The 25,490-nt window shown below is 45.1% G+C and overlaps 3 protein-coding genes across 3 annotated transcripts in view; 2 read left to right on the top strand and 1 right to left on the bottom strand.

Annotated features, from left to right (window-relative positions):
- Positions 1 to 2,924, top strand: part of TTLL12 (tubulin tyrosine ligase like 12) — a 30,862-nt gene extending 27,938 nt beyond the window's left edge. Inside the window, exons 13-14 of the mRNA XM_075507223.1 lie at positions 321 to 459; positions 2,403 to 2,924. Of these exons, the coding sequence (XP_075363338.1) occupies positions 321 to 459; positions 2,403 to 2,554 (291 nt within the window). The 3' untranslated portion in view covers positions 2,555 to 2,924. The remainder of the gene's footprint in view (positions 1 to 320; positions 460 to 2,402) is intronic.
- A 2,911-nt stretch (positions 2,925 to 5,835) lies between these two features.
- Positions 5,836 to 18,459, bottom strand: TSPO (translocator protein). The gene is made up of 4 exons (XM_075507094.1): positions 18,316 to 18,459; positions 10,929 to 11,129; positions 7,487 to 7,625; positions 5,836 to 6,600 (listed from the first exon to the last, which is right to left on the bottom strand). Exons 2-4 carry the CDS (start codon positions 11,114 to 11,116, stop codon positions 6,424 to 6,426), a joined length of 504 nt encoding a protein of 167 aa, XP_075363209.1. The 5' UTR covers positions 11,117 to 11,129; positions 18,316 to 18,459; the 3' UTR covers positions 5,836 to 6,423.
- Positions 18,460 to 18,498: 39 nt separating this feature from the next.
- On the top strand, positions 18,499 to 24,673 carry MCAT (malonyl-CoA-acyl carrier protein transacylase). Its single transcript, XM_075507079.1, has 4 exons — positions 18,499 to 19,095; positions 19,343 to 19,430; positions 19,740 to 19,957; positions 20,228 to 24,673. Exons 1-4 carry the CDS (start codon positions 18,649 to 18,651, stop codon positions 20,648 to 20,650), a joined length of 1,176 nt encoding a protein of 391 aa, XP_075363194.1. The 5' UTR covers positions 18,499 to 18,648; the 3' UTR covers positions 20,651 to 24,673.
- Positions 24,674 to 25,490: the final 817 nt, after the last annotated feature.

Below are 25,490 nucleotides of genomic sequence, written 5' to 3'. Positions count from 1 at the left end.
CTACACATAAGTGCAATACTGTACATAATGTCTGAGAAGGGGGTTAATTCTAATATTAAATGCTCTATTTTAAGGATTTCCGTAGTACTGACTTGTTCCCCAGAAAAGTCCATGGATATTGCTGGGTGCTCGGTGCTTTCACTGTGTTGTCTTTAGGTCTAAATACACATTTTGAGGCTAATACTCTGCAGACTTTCATCTGTTGGCTAGTGTAATTTATACAAACTCTTTAAAAAGCTGTATGAATGAAGTGATTTAAAACGTGTTTATTGCTTTTATGGAACCTCATTTCTCATTTAGAGACCTTTTTCTGTTATTAGGCAAATATTTTTAAGGCATTTGCTGAATTGTTCCAAGTTGCTTCAGCTAAACCTGCGCCTCTTGGCATCTGTGATTATCCGTCATCAAGAGCAATATATGCCATTGACTTGATGCTTAAATGGGACACCAGCAGAGATGGTGAGAAGCTTGTTTCTTTGAATGTTGGATTCTTTATATTTGTGGACTTTTTCAGAAATTTATTTCTTCTGTCTGAACTCTTACTGTTTTTCAAGCAGCGTGAGCTGCGTGCTCTGTGCCTCCCACTGACATCAAAGCATATCTGGAGTTGCAGATCTTTGGGGTTAGCATCTGCCACGCGGGTTAACAGTAATGATGGGGGAGCTGTTAACTGTGCTTGGCTGAGTCCTTGCTTCCCTTGTGCCCCTGCTACTGCCATTCTCTGTTTTTTACAAAAAAAAACCAAAAAACACCAGCACCCAAACAAAAACCACACACACAAAAAAACCTCAACTGTACAGCAGTCTAGCCACTCTGACAGCGGCAAGTTTTCTTTCCCCTTTATGGTGAGAGGAATGTCTGAAATAGTGTCTCTTTATGAAAACCTTAAAGAGACATCTTACTGTCGGTGGCTTCCAGGCTTGGCCCAGCGTCTTCAATGCACAGTTACTTACTAAAGCAGGGAAGGGACCACATTGACCATTTCAGTGCTACTGATGTCCTCAGGACCGTCACTCAGTTTTTGCCAAGTCTCTACAAGAACATGTATGTGAAGCTGCTTCATGTTAGTGCCACAGCATGGCTAACTACCTGGAGCCTTTCTTCCAGTTAGTTGTGGAGGACTGGTAGCAAAATTTGCCAAACAGGGTGAATTCTTACCAGGAGGCTCAAAAATGTTCTGTAAGTGTGCCCAACCCAGACATGTTTCTTGTAGGTAGAAAAGTAGCAGAGGCACCAATGCAAAAAGGACTGCCGGGAGAGTATTAAACAGAACTGAGCGTACTCTTTTCTTGTGACATTGTAGTCCCTGGGACACAGGAAAAATTCACTGCTTGTGCCCAGGTTTGCTGGAGGAGTGATTAGATGTTGGATGTTGGGTGGGTGTCCCTAGCCCAGTCCCACAGTGGCTGATTCTGTAAATATTGAATCACTTCCATGGACCGAAATGATTGAGAAACAGGAGATGTACAATTGAACCTTTCCTGTTCAGATCAAGTGGAGCAAGGGGTTGAATTTTGGTCTGCTATGTCCATGTTGAATGCTCTTTCAGCTGTCCCAGAGCTGTCTTGAATGGAAGAAGCAAACCAACTCACTATTATTACTAGTTCAAGGAAAACTATTGTAGTAAAAGGACCAACCTCAGATTACAGCCCTGGCTGAACCGCGTAGGTCCCTAGCCTTTTGAAGATGGGGGTGTGGATGCCAAAGTCACCGCTGTGATGCTGTAGGCAGCTTATGGACAAATAGGTTAGTTGCTTCTGTGCAGAGCAGAGTATGGTTTACCTATGCATCAGAAGCTTGCACCCTCACTTACGATCTCAACACCAGACAGGAAATAAAATCCTTTGTTTCTTTTTGCACAGAATGCATTTGGTTCTGAACTGTACTGATGAAGTTTTTAAGAGAAAATTAAACTTTCTGACTCCTTCTAGGAGTGAGATGAAGTGGCAGGTGGGAGTGGCTGGAGTGTAAAGGAACAGGACTGCTAGAACTAGAAAGGTAGATATCTAAGAGCTTTAAAAAAGGAAGGTTTGTACTGAAATGTGAAAGGAGAAGCAGAGTTTTGTGGAATATGTTTCAGACTGTCAGGCAAGACAGGTGTATCGGGGAGATCCTATTAAATTGCTGCAAATTCTCATTCTAAATGAGGCATTGGATTAGCACAGTGATTGCAGAATCTGTTGGATAATTTTCCTCTGGATAATGATGGTAGAACAGACCTCCATCCCTCCAAAAAAACCCAAACCCACAGAAATAAAAACACCTTACTGGCTTGCCAGCTTGGGTCATAAAAGATTACTTTTTCCAATCATTTTCTATAATGTCTGGCTTAAAGACAGGTAGTGATTCAGGATCTCTGTAGAGCTTGTATTAAGAGGCAATGTTTGTGTTCCCGTTTACAGGGAAAAGAATTATGCAGCCTCAGATCCTGGAGGTGAACTTTAATCCTGACTGTGATAGAGCCTGCAAATACCACCCTACCTTTTTTAATGATGTCTTCAGCACCCTATTTCTGGATGAAACAGACGGCTGCCATGTGACATGCATTGTCTAGCCACAGGAGGCTTGACTATTAATTTCCTTCCCAGATATGCTTAACAGCAAGATTTATATTTCAGTTCTATGAGCTGCTGATGCAACTATTTTCCTATACTGGTAACCCAGGAAAAAGTGTCATATCAGAAGAATATGCATATACCATATCTGTATTGATAATCATTTTGTCTGAAATTTTCCTTGTCTTGCTTAGTTCTATAAATCATCGCTTTGTGTTGACCAGGTATCTTGTTTGTTGAATATGGGAGACCTCAAAATAGGGCAGTAACTGGAGCAATTGACTTGTTTCTCAGGTACCCTGATTGCTTGCTTGCTGGGAAATGTTGCACAAGTTCCTCATGTCAACATTAAAACTATAATTTACTGAATCATGTTGGAGTTCGTATCTCTTGCTTATCTATTCCCCTGTTACACAAAGATGTAAAATGTTCTGATGGGAAAATAATATGGTATTTCAGTACAATGAACTACTAGGGTAATGAGATGAAAGATTTGATGGCTCTTCCCATTTTTCTTATTTAAAAACAGGCAAACAAAACCCACAATGTTTAGGAAGCCTGTACTGCTGGCTGTTGTCCTTAGCCTGCCCCTGAAAGAAACTAGATTTGTGAGAAGTGGTCAGGTGGGAAGTGAGAAGGATGCAGTGTCTAGAGGATTGCAGGACATTGCAGGAATGCACAGAAATGCAGAAGAAGCCCACAGGGATGAAAGGGATCTGGGAAACTCTGCTAGAAGCCCAGGCAGTCTTTGGGCTTCAGAGTTCAGGGCCTAAGAGGTATTTGGGAATGGGGTGTCAGTTTGAAATTAATCATTCCTAATCTCTCCTCCCTCTTCAAATCAGGGTAACCGGCTGAAGTTTAGCAGTCTTCAGCTGTATTTACATTGCTTTGTATGTACATACAAGTTGCAAAAATTCTGCTGTCTGTCATGAATTATATATTATGTAGGTAGTATCTTTTTTTAAAGCTAGTTGTGGCAATCAGGATCTGCTTGAGAGCAAAGTAGTTATAAAATTGTATAAATGTTTTAAACCTTGCTTCAAGCTTTGCAAATATGCAGCATGTTATCCTTCCTGATCAGGAAGGGAGAGGGATATTTTAGGCTATTTCAGGCTGGTTTGCAGAAACCTACTTCTTTCCACTGACTGGAACATAGGCTGGAGAAATAAACAACGTATGTCTTAAGAAAATTCAGTCACTGCACAGGTGGGGCAGAAGGGAGAGCTGGGTTGCACAGCCAGAAGTGGTGCTGACAGCCCTATCAGTCTCCTGTTCACAAGTCAGAACTTTTTTGTACTCCTTGCCTAAACATGATTAAAGAAACATGGTGAAGTGCTTAACACAGATGGCATGACTACTTCCAATGCAGGGAAAAATTTTGTCTGTGATGTAGAATATAGTAACGGTGCTTGAGACTGGACATAAGGGGACATGCAGTGCTGCTCAGCAGGTGTATTTGTCACTTGTAGGAGAGCAAAAGGCACTTTGTGCCTTAAAAGTACCTGAAAACACGTAACAAAGTGCCTGTGGATCTGGAGTAAAGGGGAAGGTTTCCCTCATCGCAAAGGGAAAAGTGATGTTGCACTTCGCAACCCAGAAGAATGACTGTAAAAAATGTAGTGAGATTTGTGCAGTGGGACCACAAGCTGTGGGCAGAAATAGTCTGTTGTGCTCTTAGACAAGAGAGATGTTTTTATCTTATAGGAAGCAACTGGTAGAACTAAGCAACCCAGATATTATTTCAGCTACTGTAACCCTGAAGAGGAGAAACTCCTTGTTTCTATTTCTAAGCAGCTAAAGTGAGAAGGTGCAGGTAGGAGACACTGGTAGCTACAGTGCATGTACTGCCCTGCTGGGCAACAGACCCACTCGTGGCCTGGCTGCCGGCTCCACTGTCAAGGTCTGGTGGTGAACTGGCATCGCAGTGAGGGTCTAGGTGGGGTATGTTAGCGCTGTTTGGCCAGTGCTGCTGGCGATGCCTCGAGGTGTGTGCAGGGGGCTGTGGAATATTTGGGCCCTCTCAATTTCTGTCCAGTTGCTCTGAATTTCCTGTTTTGTCTTGCCCATTGCAATGGTGAGAAGAGATGAAGGGGTGTATTGGGTTTGTGTGGCAAGGTTGGGGTGGGGGCCTACAGGGGTGGCTTCTGTGAGAAGCTGCTAGAAGCTTCCCCTGTGTCCAATAGAGCCAATGCCAGCCGGCTCCAATATGGACCCGCTGCTGGCCAAGGCCAAGCCCATCAGCAACGGTGGTAGTGTCTCTGGGATAACATATCTAAGATAGCGGGAGTGGCACAGGGGGAAACCCTGTGCAATTGCAGCCGGAGAGAGGAGTGAGAACATGTGAGAGGAACAGCTCTGCAGACACCAAGGTCAGTGAAGAAGGAGAGGGAGGAGGTGCTCCAGGTGCCAGAGCAGAGATTCCCCTGCGGCCCCTGGTGCAGACCATGGTGAGGCAGGCTGTCCCCATGCAGCCCATGGAGGTCCACAGTGGAGCAGATACCCACCTGAAGCCTGCAGAGGACTCCACGCTGGAGCAGGTGGATGCCCAAAGGAGGCTGTGACCCTGTGGGAAGCCCACACTGGAGCAGGCTCCTGGCTGGACCTGTGGACCCATGGAGAGAGCAGCCCACACTGGAGCAGGTTTGCTGGCAGGACTTGTGACCCCATGGAAGGGACCCACACTGGAGCAGTTTGTGAAGAACTGCAGCCAGGGGGAAGGACTCATGTTGGAGAAGTTCGTGGAGGACTGTCTCCCGTGGGAGGGACCCCACGCTGGAGCAGGGGAAGAGTCCGGGGAGTCCTCCCCCTGAGAAGGAAGGAGCGACAGAGACAACGAGTAATGAACTGACGGCAACCCCCACTCCCATCCCGCTATGCTGCTGGGGGGGAGGAGGTAGAGAAAATAGGGAGTAAAGTTAAGCCTGGGAAGAAGGGAGGAGTGGGGGGAAGGTGTTTTAAGATTTAGTTTTTATTTCTCATTCTCCTGCTCTAATTTGATTGGCAATAAATTTTAAACTAATTTCCCTGAGCTGAGTCTGTTTTGCCTGTGACAGTAAATGCTGAGGGATCTCCCTGTCCTTATCTCAACCCACAAGCCTTTTCTTATATTTTTCTCTCCAGCTGAGGAGCGCAGTGATAGAGCGGCTTGGCAGGCACCTGGCGTCCAGCCAGGGTCAACCCACCACAACGGTCTATCTTTGAAGCTAAAGCATCCTGTTGCCTTCAACGCTTTTGTGCTCAAAACCATTTAAAACCAATAAAACCAGAAGAACAAGGTTAGTAAGTTTACATGTTGTTTAATGCTTTTAGCTGACACTAGATTGTACAATGCTTCAAAGTGGGAAGGCACAAATTGGGGGGGGGGGAGGGGATCTTGTCTTAAACATTTCCAGAGTACAGTGACCAGAAGATAAGTATCTGGCAGCTGTAGTGGGACACACCATAGCACTAAAGCACCGCATCTAGTGGTAAACGTGAAAGATTCAGGCCACAATCGTGCCTGTCACTGTTAGGAGCAGCTTTCTGGAAACTGTGTTAACGTATGGCTGGATTTCTTCCTCTGAACATAATGAAGTTGCAGTTCATGCTTACTTCTGGTAATAGTTAAAATGTTGTTGTCATCTAAAACGTAATGCTATAACATAGAAAACTAGTACTTTTCAATCAGCACTATCTTTTAGTTTGCTATAAAACTCAGGTATACACCCCTTTGTGACTTGCCTAGTAAAGACATACTTGTTTTAAATGAGTACTTTGTCATCTTGTAATTAGAAAACTAATGATATAAGTAGTTCAGCTAAAAAATAAGGTCATAACTTTATTTAGAAAATTCTTGTGGAAAAAAATAACTTTTTTGGCTGAAAAATGTTTATTCAGATTGTTTCTTATTGCAATTGTCATTCCAGATACGGTAATTGAGTGCAGAAGCCATGGTTAGCCAAGCTAAATAAGGAACCATCAAATAAGCTGCTGTTTTCTTGATGTTATACCAGGAAGCAGTTGTAGCTGTTGCCATACCGGTGGTGAGCAGGAGAGTCACCAACCCCTGAAACACAGGAAGGTGGTTAGTGTTGTTTTTACTTGTTGCATTTTCTTGACTAGGTAAGTCTTTGTGTGGCTCTTTGCCCTTAGCTCTAGCACTTGTTGGATCCCTCTCTGAGTTAATTCCTTCTCAGAAAACCAGCCAGCAAAAAAGGACAGATTTCTGCTGAGTTATGCGTTGAATTGACTCATAAAACAATACGACAGTCACAAGAAAGGGCACTGCAGCTGGGAGCAGGAGAGGGAGAATAAAATCCTCCTCACCCGTACCCTCTTTTGTTGGCAGTGGGAAGTGCTACATTGACTACAAACCCAGTGTGACTTTGAGCAAGTCACTTAGCTAAGCAAACTTAACCAGTCTTTTCATGTCAGAGATCCTGCCTGAAGAGGTGCAGTGTGAATGAGTCAATTGCAAAGTCTTCCACTATTACAGCACTGCATATATATTTAGAGAACCAGGCAAATATTTTTTATTTTTATTACTGATTTTTATTTTTGAGACAAGCTGTTTCTCTTCAGACTGCAGAAAATTAGTCTAAAATGGGGGCTGATTACCTGAGTAACGTTATTATAAGCTTCTTATCACCGCTGTTTGCCAGAGATGGCTAGGAATTTTAGCGAGGCATAAATGCTTACATTTTCTAGTCACACAAAGCTCTTATCAAAAGGTGGCAGAAAGAGCTTCTGGAAATCTAAACATTTAAGGATGTTGTAGATATGTTAATTCTTTCAGGTGGCTGCCGGGATGCATTAAAGAGAATTTTAGAAAACTTCTGCAGGCTATATTCTGTACTCAGGCTTATTTTCAGGGAGAAAAGATGATGACACAAAACTTTCATCTTACTGCCTTGCAAATGATAGCAGAAGCCTATGATTACTTTTCCACTTACCCATCCCATTTTGTGAGCTCCAAAAAATATTGGAGTCCATGCCCAGTTTAATGCCAGCTGCCCTGCATACAGACCCAGAGGAACCACCGACTTTTCACTGAAGCCCCCCAATTCCTTCCACACCAGGTAGGAGCCATATCTGGAGAAAGCAGATATAAGGTGTAATTCAGTACCCTGGTCAGAAAGCAACCACACATTCTTGATCAAATGAATCAGTGCTAGGGTCTAAATTCATCTGGAAAAGTAGATATCCAGGTACTACCTGGCAGAGTAACTGACTGCACAGGGTCGATCACCTAGTGCAGGTAGCAATATGGAGAGAGAAAAATTCCTATCTGCCAGTATTCTCACTTCTAGGTGCAGAGGAGCAGATGACATACTGCATTTCACTCTTAAAAGGGAAAGCCATGTTGAAATGGAAGCAAGTCTAAGATGCAGGGGTAAAACGTAAGTCTCTAAATAGTGAAGAAACTGTTAATTTTCTACTGGGAGATGGGTCTTTAAAAATAAATTAAAAAAAAAAAACAACACAACCCACTAACTTTTTAAGTGGATGAAATGAATATAGGAGAAGTAGGAATTGAGTGGCATCCTAAAGCACAGGTGAGTATGGGGATGGATGGTGTTAGAGCAGGAGGAACCCTATAGTCACTTTTCAGAAGGAAGGGGATGAAGATGAGGAGAACAAAGATTTTAGGAGTTCCCGGAAAGCATTAACCACACGGAGCATCCAGCACCCTTCCTGCCTGCAGGCTCCTGGCTACTGAAAGATCTTCCAAAAATATTTTGAAGATTTTTTGAACGGACCTTCTTAATGCCTCAGAAGAACAGTCCACTGGAGGGATCCCAGAATGTAAGCTGCTAAAGACAGGAATTCTCAGGATTTGGCAGATTAACTAACGTAAGGTTTATTTTTGCACTGAAGGAGCCTGATTAGAACAGGGAGTATTCATCACCTAAGACTATTTATTTTGCTCATTTGACTTCCCCTTTAGACATTAGCTAGATTTCAATCCCGATGACTGCACAGCCATTCCAAGTGACTACAGTAGAATCCCCTGGATAAAATGCCAGCATCTGGAATTATACCCGCACTTCAGCATTAGTAAGGGAATACTGATTCCGTCCTGGTAGGAATGTCAGCTGGGCTACATGCTATGCTGGACAGCAGGGGGCTCATACGTGTTTCTGCTGGCAAGGGAGCAAAGGCGGAGACCAATTTGTATGCATTATTTTCTTAGGAGGAGACAAACATCCATAGGAGTACTTGCAAGGAGTTTGTCTTCCGTTTGTAGGTCATACAAGAAGGATTTTTCTTCTTTTTCTGTTTAACCCAGTTAGTGACCCAAGCTTGCTTCTTGGCCGTTACTTTCGTAAGGACTGAAAAATGCAGCTTCGATATCTTGGCAGTTTGATTGCAGAGAGTATTAAAAAAAAGAAAGGGGGAACGAGGTAAGCAGTAGAAACTTAACAGTTTATCTTCATAAAAGGCATAAGGACCCAAATCTGTTCCTAAGTGACTTACAGAGCCACAGTGTGGACTTACAGTTCTTCGTACATCTAACTGACTTCAGACCAAGATCATGATGTACAAATCTGCTAGGAAGCTAAATGTCAAGAAAGGCATGTGAGCTTATTAAATCTTGCTTTTAGTTATTTCTTGCTTTTAACATATTCAAGAGATTCTAAAGGAATGAGGTGTCTTGATCATTCAAGGAATGTGTGCACATGATGGATTACAGAAGAAAAGGCCTGGTAATAAATATGATCTTTTCACTGAGCTAGATGGATAGTACGTAACTGGGACTGAGCTAGATGGATAGTACGTAACTGGGACCATCCACCTCAGAATATACTGATTCTGATATTATCAAAGTAAGTGATAAACTGTCACAATTTGGATTTTTAAAATATTTAACTTGACATCCAGGTTTATGATGAGGAATCCAGAAAAAGGGTTACAAATTATGCAGTCAACTTGAAGGAAGCCCTTCATGGGAAAGCCATTCAGCTCTTGTCTCTTTGATAAAAGGCATTTTTTTATTCACAGGACAGTAATGATCTGATTCAAATGCTAAATCCTGGAATATACAAGAGTAGAGAGCAATTTTTAAAAGTACACTCTGTAAGAGAACAACGAAAAGAGAATACTGACAGGAAAGGAGGAACAGTACATGAGGCTATAAAAAATTACAAAGCTTTTCTGGAAAGAAAATGAAACCAAAATGAGAGAATGTGCGAGAGCCAATTTAGCATTCAGATACAGTTTCAGACATTGCATCATTGCTGTATTTTGCAACAGGTGGTGCGGTATTTAAGATAACCTGCAGGATGACTATGTAATGTTAACTTGGAAAAGATTTGTCTCTTTGAAACTTCATATAGTTAAGCCAGTGCTATATACAAACTACAAATCACTTAAAATGTACTGTCATGATGGAAGAAATGGGAGGGGTAAGCCATAGAAGGCAGATTGCAGCCTAAAAACTACTGCATTAGCAACCATGTGTATTTGATAGCTAGGAAAAAACATGCTGAATCCTGGTATGTAGCTAGTTCTTAATGACAAGTGCAGAAGAGACACAAAGCATCGCTTTGTGCTTGGGGGCTGCACAGACCTCTGTTGAGGCTCTAGGAGCAGCTACCTCTCCTCTGTGGCACAGCTCACCAGAGTTAACATAAAAGCACCTAATGTTGGGTGGACAGCTGTGAGGGTGGAGCAGTCTGTGAGGAGTATCAAAACTGCCCAAACAGTCTCCTGAGACAACCTACCTCTATAAATATTTTTGCTACATCTTATTAAAAGTAACAGCTGCCAAAATACAGTATTATTAAACTTATAAGGTTCCTGTGGGAATGGTATTTGGCCTTGTGATTCCTTGTTCATTTGACAGTAATTGCTGTGCTGTCAAGTATTTTAAACTAGTTAAGTAAGGAGACAGTAGATGGTTTCAAACATTTACAGTTTAACAGCCTGGCAGTCTTATTTGAAAGGCCAGGTATGTTTTGATTTTGGTTTCTTTTGAGCTCTGTTAGAACAGTTCTGTCCAAATTCTCTCCCTCTTTTTTTTTTCTTTTTTCTTTTTTTTTTTAATTTTTGAAATTTTCCTAAAACTACTGAAGGACATACATAGAAGAAATCCCAATGCTGCCTTGCTCCATCGCTGCCAGCTTGGCAGGTCTTCCCCTCAGAATGAATGAGGAAAGCCAATTAATGGCAGCTTTTCAAACTCCTTTGATGTGGATACTTGTGCATACAAAATGTCCTATCAAACCCACACACAACTCTCAAAACATGTTTTCACCTGTTAAACAGGCAGCTTGACACAGTTTCTTACAAACATACAGCCACAGGAATACAATTATAGTTCTCTGGTCCAGCATTATACAATAAGCAACTCTGAGATCAGATAAGTGCCTTAATACAATATGAAAAACATACCCCATAGATGTATAGAGAGTTCCCCAAACAGGAGCAAACACCCAGTTAGGTGGACACCAGGATGGCTTCTGTAGAGATTCATACCACACTGGGATTTCCTTTTTGGTTATCTTGCTTCCTAAAAATCCTCCTGCATGGGGCAGGAGTGTGAAACCCACTGCTGGGGCCCAGGCTGGTACCGCTTCCATCGAGACAGTGAATCTGAAACAAACCCAAACATGTTGATTGGCAGAGCAATTTTAAAATGCAACTACAAAATTCTCCACTTTTAGCAGATTTTAAAAATATACAGGTGTAGGATCTGATCCACAGCCTCGTCTTGTCACGGAGAAAGACTGCAGCTGAAATTAATGGATCTTGTACCAGATTAGGGGGGTGAGTATTGTCCAGTGAAAGGAACCTATCATTTACAGTGGGGGAGGAGGGAAGTGAGGCCTTTACTTCCCTCTCAGCTTTGTGCACTAAGATTACTGAATTTTACCTACATAATTATCCTCACCCGTAAGCATGCCAGAGGAATAAAGCAGTTTGATATTATATGAACTCCACTTGGAAAAGAAGAAGAAAAAAGCATTGTGTGTATTTCTGCATTCACCAAAAGGTCCATTCACTCAATGGAATAGCATATTCAAGAGTAAGAAAACAGTGTGTGCTTTCCTGTGCTCAAGCAAAATAATTTTATACCTTGTGTTGCATTTTTAGCCTCAGAAGGGTGCTAAGGATGCTCAATGGCTAGTAAGAGTGATGTGAATTAGTAGCAGACACTTGAGGAAGCTGCCTTGGAAAATAAAGACCAGAGAGGACGATGAGAAGATGAGTACTTACATGATGTTTTGCTAAACAAGGAAGGAGATCTCAGTGGATAAATGGGGCGTACACCTGTGGCTTCTTCATGAAGCATTTAATCAGTTGCAGCAGTCTTAGCTGCCAAGCCCATAAACGTACTAGATTAAATTTGCCTACAGAAGTAAGACTAAGTAATGCCTTGTTCTGGTAGGCCATGCTGCTTTAGTTAAGAGTACAGGCAGCAGTGAAAAAAGTAAGCAAGTAAGCAGGAAAAAAGCTTCATTGCAGATTTTCTGGCCAAAAGCCAAATGCTACAGAAGAGCTGTGTTTAGCTTGTTAAATGTAAACAGATTAGAGGTATGATAAAAAAGGGCAGAACTGAAGCACGTTATTTTTTCAAATATGCAGTAGGCAAATACACCCAATTCCTGTTCATCTGTTATGCAGGAGCGGGAGACAGCAGGAAGGAATCCTAAGAGAGATTGCAGCAGTGGGGAAAGAGCAACTGTGGAAGCCCTGGGAGAGAAAAGAAAGTTTTAGAGCAACCAGCGTTTCAGCGGCTTGTCAAAGAAAAGTGCCTTATTGACTTGGCTGTTGTCTTGGCCTATGTTTAAAAGTTTTTATTGCTGTAGTTATGACTGCTGGGATGAGGTGGCAGGGAGTGGGGAAGAGGAAATCCCACTTGTAACAGATGTGCTTACACTAATAGGAAATGGCGCACAGATGACGTTGCATTGTTGCAGTTCTGCTGGTACAGTGGATTTCTGTCTGGAGAACAGGTATAAGCTTGGCCAGCAAGGGAGCTCTCTTGCATTATGGTTTTTGTCCCTGTTCTCAGGGGTCTGCCCATACAGTTATGCGGATTTAATGAAGAGATTTCAGTGGCTGGGACCACAAGCCAGATTGCATGAGATCAAGAAAAATCCTGGTGATAGAAGCAGAGCAGAATTTTGAAGGCAAAATAGAGAGCATGGAGGGACTGGTAAAGCATGCTGGATTAGCAAATTCTTAAGGAGTAAACAAGAAAGGGCATGTAGGCTGCTGGGCTGCAGGCATGCCTCAGGAGAAAGTCATGGGAGGGCAATGAGTAGGAATGCACACAAAAAAGGCAGCAGACATAGCGGTACAACAGTCAAAGTCAAAAACAGAACAAAAGAATGAATGAGTGAAAGAAAAACTAAGCAGGGAAGAATTCAGAACTAAGGCTGGGGAGAAGAAGTGGGAGAACGATGCGCTAGTCTGCTGGAATAGTATCAATTAGGTCTTGAGTGGAGGATGGACAACAAGGAAGGAAGGAAAAAATCTGCATAGGTCATTGCTATAGTTATTGCTGCCGTACTTCCTGCCTAATGGATCCTACTTGCTACTTACCAGGGAGTGCCTTAAATGGAGCAAAGTTCCGTGTTCTCCTATGCCTAGATCTGTATTGTTACTTTCCTGAGGGAGCAGGCTGTCAGCTGGAGTATATGCCACTTGTCACCCGTATTGACAGCATGAAAGGCTCTGCTTTTACAGGGATGTGAAGGAACTGCTATGTGCAGGAGCAACAAGGTGTAATGGGAACAAGAGCTCCAAGCACAATGATCCTCTTTGGTTGCCTTCAGATAAGTAATTCCCAAAGGTTAAGTTAGAAATTTAAAGTTGCTAAGATCGCACTAATTCTTAACCCAGTCACTCTTGCTTTGCCTACAGAGAGAACACAAGGCTTAGTTCTCTACATATGCTATAAAGTGCTGGTCATCTGTGCAGCTCCAGTGTGGCTGTCAAATGCTATTTTTTTTTAAGTGATAAGCAAAGACCCAAAGGAGTTTATTCTTTATTTGGACGTAACAATATCAGGATGCTTTCCTGCAGGTATTAAGCAACTGGACTTTGTCAGGGGTTCTGTCAGCTTCTCCCCAGGGAAGAAAGTCTGAAAGTGTTCTGCAAGCTGAAAGAGCTAAATGCTATCAAATTGGAAAAATACTGCTCTGCTGCAGTCATTAGTGAATAAATGATGTAGCCACGCATCTGTCCTTCTGCACGTTGGAGGAAGAACGCCAAAATAATTCTTAAGTGACAAGAGAAAGAAAATCAGGCAGGCAAACAAATGGGGAAGGCACAAAGCAAAGCGTGCATGAACAAGGAAAGGGGAAGAAATAGAAGTGAAGAGATTGAACATACTGGCTTGAATTGAATGTTGGTATCCCACTCTTTTGACTACTATTACTACTAATTATATACTATGTTTTCCAGTAGTATTTCTGAGGACTTCCCAAGCATGGCAAAATACTCTCTCTTGCATAGTACCAAGGAGAAAGAGGAACGAAGCCATGCAGCAAGATCCGAATGTGCTGGTAGGCTCAGCCTAGTAGACCACAGCTGTTCATCAGCAGTGGGAGTTCCTGTATTAGAATTCCCAAGAAATGAAATACTTGTATCAATTTCCCATAAAAAGCAGTAGCTAACTCAGGGAGCAGCGCTAGCAGATTTTGGAAGAAGCCATGTCCATCTTTCTCTGGTTACTTGGTGTAGGTCTTTAGTCAGAGAGTAAGTAGAAGGCAGGGATGCACTGGAGAGTCAGTGCATTTGGTCAGTGCTGTAGCGTTTGTTTGGTCAGCTGTGCAGCACAAGATCTGTGCAGCGTTTATAGAATGCCCAGTACAGTTTTTCAAAGTAATGTAATCACAGAGTATATAAAGGATTATCAGCCCTGACTTCCTTCTAGTGTATAGCAGATAGTCCTGAATTTACTTGGGGATAACTTACACGGCACAGGCTTGCCAACACAGCCCCTCTGGCTGCATCTATGTTACACAACCTAGAAATAATTACTACTTTCCCAATCATATCCCAGCTCCACTTTGGGTGAGATCTAGTTGCACAACATCCTTGCACCCTGATTGTCATACTGAAGAAACCAGGATGTCTGTGGATGATATCTGCAGCCTGCCCAGCAGGTATCTGCCTCTAAGAACCACCACAGTTGGAGATCTTTTCTCCCCACACACACTTAACTTGTTTATTTCTGTTTCCACCTCTTATCTCTGCCCTGCAACGTTTTCTTCATCATCCTGCCCATTTTCTGGTTAGCCCTAGTCTGACTTCAGGCAGTTTCAGCAGTGCAGTGAGGGCTGCAGCAGGCCAGATTGTTTTACAGACATGTTAAAATTATTTTTCTAGGTATTCAAAACATCCCACTTGCCCAAAGATGGTTCTAGCTACATAAAGTAACAGGAAAAACAAAGGCAGGGGGGAGAACAATACTGCAACTTGCTGCCTGCTGGACTTCTACCTTTTTGCAGGTTGCTTCTCTGTGGTGGTGTAACGTGCAGAAAATCAAACAGAAGCTTTCCGTGTCCTCCTCTTTCTGGAAAAAAACATTGCACACCCAAAAAAAGGGATGGGGTGTGCTATGAGGGGGACTAGATGTATCATGACAGAGGAGCTGGCTTGCTTCAGCCTGACGAAAAATGAACTAAAACGCTTCTTTGCTTCGAGTAGGTCTCTGAAAGGCAGGTGGGTCCCTTCCCCTTCTCTGAGCACTCCCACGGAGAGCTCAGTCAGTGGGAAAAAGAAGGAAAGAAAGGACAACTACTTTAATTGCATTTTCTTATATCCCTGTTCTGATAAACCTCTGACTAATGCCTTTCTTGTGCAACTTAGTGCTGGCTACACAATCACATGGGGCTTAAATTATAGCTATTGCATTAAAAACATGAAGGAAAATCTCTCAGCAGGGCTAAATCACCCACGTGGTTCTGGGGTTTCTAGTCCCCGCTGTTCTGAGGTAGACTGACAAAGCTGTGAACATACTATCAAAGGGAGGTCCCCAAGATATATACTCTCCCTCTCATCCTCTACAGTGTATTTTTTTGAGGGTAGATAAGGTTCTACCCAGGTCTGAGAGGCAGCATGCAAATTTTCCCTGGGGAAAAGGCTTCTTCCTGAGATAGCTGTCTGAAGAATTAAGGGGTGCATACTTAATTTACGTTGATAACCTACTTATGTCTGTTGTGGCTTTAACTCCTGGGAAACCACAACACTAAAACCAAAGTTATATCACAGTCTGTGACACAGAATACGGCTACCACAAAAAAGCAGTCTTATCTTTGTTATCTAATGTCAAGTAATAGATAAATTTAAAACACTATATATTATATAATATAAATACAATATAAATATCTAACAAGTAAGTGTAGAGTATGTGCTTATAATACATATTTATAACTAAAAATAAAAAATATGGTATTTAAGGATATAACATGAGGTGTACTCATCAGGTTTGGAGACAACAAATCTCACTGCCCAGGTTACACTTCTTTTAAAATGGCAGAGCACAAGCTGTGCAAGTAAATCTATGATTTATTGAAGGTTCACATACTGGGAACTGAAACGTACACTAGAACAAAATCTTCCCAGGTGATAATCTGCCATTTACTGCTCAATCTCTTCTAATTTTCCCTATGTATGTTTGTATAAAATCCTCTGCACGCAGTGCACTTTAAAGACAAAACATCCCTTTGACTACCTGCCTTCCAAGCAGCTACCCAACCTCTGCTGTAGGTTTTTCTTCTTCTTCTTCATCCACCCACTTGGAAAGCATCATCCACATCTATTCTTAAAAAAAGTTAAGTTTCTCTTGGATATTTCTAATTTAAGTGCTGCCTAGGCCTGACTCTTTTCAGCTTGCCAGGTATTCTTTTAACAGGGTAAAGTGTTAACAAGCGCCACATCCTCCAAGGGATGCTTTAATAGCAGCGGGATGTTCATGAGGTGTCACCACTGGTAGGTCTCAAGTGCTTTACAAGTGGTCTGCGCCCTTTACAGCAAACGAAAGATAAAATGGTAGTGCTGAGGTGCACTTGCAGCCGCTGCGTTATGACCTGGGCTGCTGCGGTGGTTTGCAGGAACTGGACTCTGCCCTGGCCTTTGCCTCTGAAAGCATCAAACGTGAAGGTCACAACCGTGAACTGTCACAGGGCTTTACAGGCGTCCAGTTGGGTGAACTGTAATCTGTTGGCTTAATGCAAAAGGCACCCCCCTTGCTGTTGGGGCTCATGGGGCAGCTGGGTGCTCTAGCTCAAGCTAAATGCAATGACAGCAGCAGTTGCTCTCAGAGTTTTCACTGAGGTACCACCTTAGTTGGCCCAGCTCATAACTTGCCACCCAGCGTCTCCTCTCAGCTTAGCACAAGAGGTATTGCTGCTTATATTACAGGTAGAGGCAGCCACGGAGTGGGATGTAGTCACATATATGTCATATATATCCTATATTACTGCCCATGTATTTCAGCTAAGTTGAGAAGCTCATTGGCTTTTCCAGGTATTTCACCTGGAGGCTGACAAAAATGGAGGAAACTATCTTACGGAGCAGCATAGGGTAGAGATTAGAAAAGTGAGCAAAATCTGCTCACTGTGATCCTTTGAATTGGCCCGAATAAAAGTCAACAGAATTTCTTGCTATTCTGACCCATATGCCTTCTGCCGAGTTAAACACAATCTGTTTTATTGAACTGCTCTGTGAAGAAGTCTGACTTACTGCCGATACTGTTTCATAACCTGAAGTGATGCAAAGTCATTGCACAACTGCAACTTTGGCATGGCAACTTTCACTTTTTTTCTTTAATAATCCTGCTATTGAATGCTCAAATTAGTAAAGTGCATTTTGTGCTGATTTATAAGAATTACTTGGAAATTCAGAAGACAAAAATAACCAAGCCCTTTCTTTCGCCCTTAAAAGAAACGCCCAATTTAAAGCAAATTACAGTGACACTGAAAGAAAATACCTTTACTTAAATAGCAGCCTGAAACAGTCTTCACTCGAGTGCACAGGGTAAATGTGGATTGTGTGAGAAGGCAGAACTGCAGGTCCCCGTGAGACCGGAGGACTAAGAAGGGTGGGATCTGCTGCTCAGTCACCGTGTCTGGCTGAGAGCTGCGAAGCCCTGTGCTTGCACAGCCGGACAGCTGTGAACCACTGGAAAACTCATATGCAAAACCAAAATTAATAACAAGCTTCCTTGTTTAGTTCCCTTCTTTTTTTTAAAAAAAAGCACTCTCCATGCCAAATACCGGCATGGAAAAGCAGTCGGTGTTTGCCTGACTAAATCCCCTCTGCCCGTGAGCTGCGGTACCGTCCCGGCCCCGCCAGCAGAAACGCGAACGGCAGCAGCGGGGGCCGGTGCCCCCGGCGGTGTCTCCCTCCAGGCCCGCGGCCTGTCCCGCTCCCGCCCGTGAGGGACCTGCTGGCCAGGGCACGCAGGGCTGTCGCCAGCTGCTTCGCGCTCGCCACAGGACGCCCTCCTCAAACTCTTCCGCCAGCGGGGGAGGCGAGGGCCGCCCGGGGGCGCGGCGGGGTCCCGGTGGCTCCTGGAGCGGTGCCGCCGCCGGCACCCACGCAGGGGCTGCCCGGGGTGAGGCGGGGACGGGCGGCCGCGGCAGGACCGGCGGGCCCTGGACCCGGCCGCAGCGGCCTCTCCCTCCGGCGGCTCTGCCGGGCCCCGCTGCGGGCCTTCGCCGCCCCCGCGGGCTCCCCCGCCTCGTCTCGTCTCGTCTCGTCCCGTCCCGTCCCGTCCCGCAGGCAGGGCCGCGCGGGGGGCGCAGAGCAGCCCCGCGGTTACCTCCGCTCCCGCGCTGCTGCCGCCCGTCGCGCCTCCTCTGCTGTGAGGCGGCGGCGCCCGCGCCTGGGGCCGCCCGCGCCCCTCCCGCCGGCCGGGCCCGCCCCGGGGAGGGACCTCCGGCGCCGGGCGGGAGGAGCGGAGCGGCGCGGCGCGGGCTGGGCCCAGGGCGGCGGGCGCGGCTGAAGGCGGCGAGCGCCGGGGCCGGCCGGCCGATCTCCCTCCCTTGTCCCCCCTCCCGGCGCCCGGCGGGGGGGTGGTTGCCGGCGGGGGCCGCCCGGTTCCCGTGGCAACGCGGGGCGCGGCAGCGGCGGCGCAGGCGGCCGGGCGGCGGCCATGGGCAGCTGGGCCGCGGCGACATGGCGGCTTGGTGGCTGCAGCGGGCGCGGCGGCCTCCGCGGCGCACCGCGGCGGCGGGGCAGCTCCCGCCCCGGCGGTGGGGACCGGGCGGCGACCCTGAGCGACCTGCTGCAGAGCTCGGTGGAGGCCGAGGAGCCGGGCGCGGCGGCGGCGGCGAGGCGGGAGCGGCGGTGCCCCCGGGAGGGCACGGTGCTGCTCTTCCCCGGGCAGGGCAGCCAGTTCGTGGGGATGGGCCGCGGGCTGCTGCAGTACCCCGGCGTGCGGGACATGTACCGCCTGGCCGAGAAGGTGCTGGGCTACGACCTGCTCTCCCTCTGCCTGGAGGGGCCGCGGGACGAGCTGGACCGCACCCGGCACTGCCAGCCCGCCGTGTTCGTCGCCTCCCTGGCCGCCGTGGAGAAGCTCAACCACCGGCAGCCTGAAGTGAGGGGCGCGCCGCGGCGTGGAGCGGGGGGGGGGGAGGCCGGGCCCCGCCTGGGGCCTCGGGCCTGAGGCCTGGGGCCTCGGCCCCGGCCCCGCCGGGCGGCTGTGAGGCGGCTCCCGCATGGCCTCGGCGGCCGGCGGGGGCCTGGAGGGGAGGGGACGGGGCGGGACGGGCGTCCCCCGCGGCGTGTGGGGCGTCCCCGGCGGGAGCCGGCTGATGTTTGGCCTCGGGTCTGTCTCCGTGCAGGTGGTGGAGAGCTGCGTGGCGGCCGCGGGGTACAGCGTGGGGGAGTTCGCGGCGCTGGTCTTCGCTGGAGCCCTGGGCTTTGCCGAAGGTGCCCGGGAAACGTGCTGAACCCCCTAGTAGGATCGCCCACCCCCGCCCCGTGCTTTTTGCAAAGCATCGCCTGTTACCACTGTTTTCCTCCCGCTCTTTTTTATCAGAGGATAAGTTTTACTTTCTACTTCCACTGTTCACTTTAATACGTGTAATACAGCATTAAAAGCATTGACGTTTCATGAGAGTAAACAGCCACCCTTTCTTGCGCGCAGATGCAAGGCGTCTTGAACGGTGTTTTTTAACGGCCTTTAAACGGTGTTTTCCGGGGCATATATTTACCGAGGATCTCTGTTTTTCTCCGTAGCGCTGTACGCGGTGAAAGTGCGTGCCGAAGCCATGCAAAAGGCGTCGGAAGCCGTCCCCAGTGGAATGCTATCGGTTATCGGTCGGCGAGAGGCAAATTACAAATTTGCCTGCTTGGAAGCCCGTAAACACTGTGAATCGCTGGGTATAGAAAACCCCATATGTGAAATTTCAAACTATTTGTTTCCAGAGAGCAGAGTCATTGCAGGACACTTACAGGTATTGCTTCGGAATAAACTGTCCCTTTAGTTGAATTTAACATTTCATTTTTTAAAACTTTTACTTTGCACTTCTCTGTGGAAGTTATGTACAGCCTTAGTTTGTCCAAACAAAAGTATTTGGTCTGTGGGGGTTTTTTCCAGCGTGCGCTCAGTTGTTGGGTAGGGAAAGGAGACACTTTATCACGATAAGTCTGATGAGGTGGTTCTTGTGGGGTGACTGAGTAAACCTTTGTCGTGCAAGACTCTCATTTCTCTCTCTCTTTTATAGGCTTTGGAGTTTTTGCAGGAGAATGCCCGAAAATATTATTTTACACGTACAAAAATGCTTCCAGTCAGTGGGGCTTTTCATACCAGACTTATGGAGCCAGCGGTAGAGCCATTGGCTGAAGTCCTAAAATCGATTGAGATTCAGAAACCACTGGTCTGTGTCTATTCCAATGTTGATGGCAAAAAGTACATGCACTCAAAGCACATTCAGAAGCTGTTAGTGAAGCAGGTGGTTTCACCTGTTATGTGGGAACAGACCATGCATTCTGTATACGAAAGAAAGAAAGGAACAGAATTTCCTTACACGTACGAAGTGGGGCCTGGGAAGCAACTAGGAGCCATTCTCAAAAAATGTAATTTAAAGGCCTGGAAACAATATAACTATGTAGATGCTCTGGAAGATGAGGAAGCAGCAGAGACCTAAGTAGCCTTTTGAGAAAAATCCACGCAACTTGTTTTTTCTGCCTAATTTAAAAACAACTTTGTGCTCCCCAAAGAGGAAGTCTTAAACATTCATGGCTTCTCGTGATGAAAAGAGCACCATGCGCGTAATCGCAATGAACGTTTTCCTTCCCCGTGTGCCTCAGGTGTGGAAGGGGAGAGTAAAGTCTGGCTCTTCCGTCATGACTGCAAAACTGCCAATAAACACACCAAATAGCCTTCTGTTTGGCCTCAATCCTACAAGCAACTTCCCCTCTCTCCCCCCCCCTTTTTTTTAAATTTTTTTGGGGGTGTGGAGTCAAGTTAAAGTCGGTAGCTTTGGCTGTGTGGTGCAGGGATCTTCTGCATGCATACGGAGGTAGAACCGGGCTGTTGGCTCCACGTTGTGGAGGGCTCTGCGCTGGGCTTGAGGGTGCATTTAGAGGAGCCATCCGGTTGGTACGGCTTTCGGTATGTTGATGTTCCTGTTTTCTAACTTGACTGACTTGTGGGATGTTCATCTGTGTAAAATTCTTTTATTTTGTGTCCGTATTGCCAGGTAGCAGCCGGGAAGGGCAAAAGATGTTATTAGGAACATTATTTTCTTAAGGTCAAACTATAAATAAACTATAAAGCTTTTCTTGTTTTTTTTTTAATGCTGTGGGGTGCATCATTACTGGCTTACAGTCTGCATGTGGATGGATGTAATTTTCCCTCCAGTTGTCCAGTGCTGCACTGGTTGTGCTAAGTTACACAAGAAATGTGTCACTGAAAGAAAAAGCTTAACAAAATTCCCCACCTCCCCAGAGGTGCAGGGCTTTTGTCGTCCCTGACTGAGCCTGTGAGGCTGCGTAGGCTGAATTGGCCCTTTGGATGACTTTTCTTGACGGAGCAGAAAACAGCAGCGCTGGAAACTTTGTGGAAAGATCTTTTGGGGGGCACCTTTGTACAGGGTGAGCCCCGTGGTAACCGAGTGCTGGGGAGGAGGATTTGAATGCTGGTATTTCAGTTCTCTCCGTATTCTTGACTGTGTTTTGCCAGCTTGTACGTTTTCTGGCAGCAGGAGATGAGCTGGAGAGGAGCGGGTTGTCCCGAGCCCTCCTGCAAAGAGCTTCCCAGTTCCCTTGTGGGCACCAACTGTCATCGGATGGGTGAGGGCTGGTGGCAGGTCGCTGGGCTGGCTGGCTGCGGGGAGAGCACCCGCTGCCTCCAGCACCCTCCCTCAGTGCCTGCAGTGCTCAAGGTGGCACTCGAAACGGCTTTAGCACCAAATCCGTGGGTTTGGATTCTGTCGCCAGCCTTTGGCTTATTAAAATAGGTCTGGTCGTGTCACAACATCGTGCTGCCTGTGCAAGATACCTGCAGGGTGCACAGAAAATGTATGCTTGCTTTGTTTGGCTGGCTTTGTCTGTAAGGGGTACCGAAAGCTTTAGGAAATATGAGAGAACAGTATTTGCTAGGGGATCATGTACAAACAGGCAGGGAAAGGTTACACGGGGCATATTATAGTGTGACCTGAAGCTTCAACTGAAGTTTAGCTTTTTTTCTTTTTTATTTTTGGTATGTTAATGGTATATTTAACAGATATATAGGGAAAATGTAGGCTATATCGCTTAAATCAAATGACCATGCACGTCTTCAATAATGTATTATGAAATGCAGAATAACTTCCAATTACAGTATTAATCATTTTGTAATTTCATATTTCTGAAAGGGAAAGTGAATTAAAAATTCTGGCTCAATTATGATTGCTTAGAGGAGTGTATTATTAAACAGTTCTTTTGTGAACTGAAATTAGCAGCCAAGCCTACCTTTGCAGTACAAATTCCACTTTTGGCATGTGTAAACATTAACGATTAGTAAGATAGAGAAGAATTTGTCAGGTTAATCATTGGACTATTAGAGGCTGCCAGTTATAAGGGTTGGGATTGCTGTAAAGAAAATTAGTTCAGTAAAGGCTCCTGTGTTACAGCTGAGGTGTTAATTATTTAATAAAGTGTACCAAAGTCATCACTAGATGGTTAGAATATCTCAACTAAATCCCATTCTTATTATTAAACAATGAACTATGTGCTGTGTTAGAAGTTTCTGACTACATCTTGTAAGACCAAAGGCAACGTTAGTGACTTTGAAACCAGCTTTTATGATAGCTGGAACTGAGCATGGCATGTTAGTGGCACTAATTTTGGTTTTACTATAGTGCTTTATAGTTTCTGGACTTTTTTAATTATTTAACTTCTTTGTGGAAATTTTGGAGACCTCTTTTCTATTTGTGTTGTTCTTACCACCATTTTTTTTCTTCCTCATTTCACTTTGTGTTGCACACTTTGCCTGGAATAAAAGCTCTTTGGGAGAAACATGCTAAAAATCTCTGCAAACGCAGAATATTAGATAACCTTTGCACCTTCATCAGATGCAGCATGCTGAAGGGATGTCTGTATCCTAAGAGCATCACACTCTTGCGGGCCCTGTTTAATTAGTGGCAAGAAGGAGCCATAGCCACTGCACGGGTGTTTGTTTTTCTTCTGCACAGCATTTGAGCCTAAGCTGAGGTAGCAAGCCATGTGTTCCTGAGGCTGCTCCTCAGTGAGCTTCATGTCTTCAAAACCAGAAGCCAAGCAGTATTGTACTCTTGTGTTGATGTTGCAGTTTATATCGGCTAAAAAAGCGTGATGGAGGTCTTCATAACCTCTGTATCAAGAGCATTCAGGGCTTGCTTTCGTGTAGTGCCTGGCAGCACAATGTCATGTTGGTGTATGGCTGTAAATGAGCGGAAGGGTGTCTTGTGTTGTAAAACTCATCAGTGGCTAGGCGGAGAGCGGCCTGCGGAGTAATTAAGAATCCTGGATCTTAGTACTGTTATCTGCATTTCTTTTACGTGCTTACTCATCTATCCCTTCTGCTTCTGGAAACTGAACATTTAAGACATGTAAAGTTGGCGCAGTTCCTTCACCTAGGAACAAGCAGAAACAGGATGTGGGAGAAAAAAAAAATCAAGTGCTGTAAACTCTGTCACATGAGGAAGTGTGCAGTTAAAAAAAAAAAGAAATTTGGGTGTCCTGAGTCACAACGCAGAGCCTTCACCAAGGGGCTCTTTGCTCAGCTCCGCAGGAGAGAGGGGAGCCTGGTAATTACTGCTCACTGTGGTACTCCAGTTTGCGCTAATTCTTGTTGCAGATTCTGTTCACTTTGTGTTTCACTTGCTTCATTGGTGTGATTGCGTTTTATATTCCTTGAGAGTCTTGTTTTGCTCCGTACATGCTGGATGCTGAATTTCCCCTCTCTTGTGATTCAAAACATGACGCTATCGATTGCAAGAGTGTGAAAAAGCAGAGTCATCCCACGCAGCTCTTAGACGGAATAGGCAGTGCAGCAGTCTCCCGTTTATCATTGCTCCCCTGTGCATAATGATTATTTATCTAGAAATAACTGAAATTATTTTGTGGTGTTAAAGTGATTCAGCCAGGAAGAATCAAATTTTTCGCAGTTGGTACTTTTATTACATTGCGTGCACAGATTGATTATTAGACTCTTGATGGGAATTTTTACCCTTCACTAAGTACTAACTTTAACATATTTTCTATCGCACTGCTGTTACGGAGTTAAACAGAGCAGTCGATTCACTGATGAAGCTTTGGTCAGTTTTTTGGTTATATGGGCAGTTCAGCTGCCCAGCTTCTGGCCTGAGTGAGACTACTTATGCTTTTCTAGGAAAAACTTGCATACCTGCTGCTGAAGGGCAAATCGGCTCAAGGGCGTCTTGAAAAAAGGTGACAGTAGCATATGTGCTGCTGCTGCTGCTTGAACTTTTGGGGTATGCTGGAGCCATCACCCCCTACATACCTTCTTTGTGTACCTTCTTTTTGCTCTGCATTTCAAGTCAGTCAAAGATATGTCAAAGTCCTTTAACATTAAATGGTTGAATGGAATATTCTAGTTGAACCTCTTTTTTTCCTTTTTTTTTTTTTTTTGCCCCAGAAGAATTTTTTGAGATGGGCAGTTAGGATCGTAATGGGATTTGGGCACCATTCACAAAAGAAAGGAAACACATTCCTCAACCCGCTTAAACTTGACTGGGTTTGGCATTTGTCTCCACTGAAGAAAAGAGTGATTCAAATTCCTTGTCTGATTTAAAGCAGGGACTCGAACTTGAAACTCCAACCTCTCAGATGAGTGCTTCAATCACTAGGCCATTAAATATTGTATTTTCCTATTTCAAAAGTGTGCTAACCATAGTAGTTGCTTGACTAGGCAGGAAGCAGGTATCCCCTCTGCTGAGGGGAATACCCAAACCACAGAGATGCACTTTCGTTTTCTCTCACTGAGAGAGAGTCTATAACTGTATACAGTGAAAAGCAGCTTCAACAGCAAAGGGTAGGGAAGATGCACCCAGATACAGAGAATAACTTGGTATGGTTGGGGCATGTTGTTGAGAGAGAAGAAACCGCACTGTGTCCTAAGAGCTGCCTGTGGGGTATGCGAGGGTGACACTTACACCATCTCCATCCTGTAAACTGTGCTCAAGTTTCCCTTAGTCATCTATTTCCCTCTTAAGCACATGCCTTCCAAAAAGACACGTGTCATCAAAAAAACCCCTTTTCCAAATTCCATTGAATTCTTTTTTTCTTCTGGGCAACTCAAAGTTTTACTTTGAAAAGAGGCAGAAGAATATAAAATCTATTAGATTTCTGAAAAATTCTGGAAAAGTAATAGCTTGGCTTGAGTGGCCCTCCAGTTGCTTGCTACCAATTTGCTTGCTAGCTCATCCGAACAACTCTTTTTCCAATAAACTATCATTTCATAGGCTAATTTTACTACATAAGAATCAAATAAAGCCTGTCCTG

Source organism: Mycteria americana, chromosome 1 (assembly GCF_035582795.1).
Source record: "Mycteria americana isolate JAX WOST 10 ecotype Jacksonville Zoo and Gardens chromosome 1, USCA_MyAme_1.0, whole genome shotgun sequence".
Taxonomy (NCBI): Eukaryota; Metazoa; Chordata; class Aves; order Ciconiiformes; family Ciconiidae; genus Mycteria; species Mycteria americana.
The sequence above is the reverse complement of the archived record's forward strand: the minus strand, read 5'-3'. Positions and strand labels throughout refer to the sequence as shown.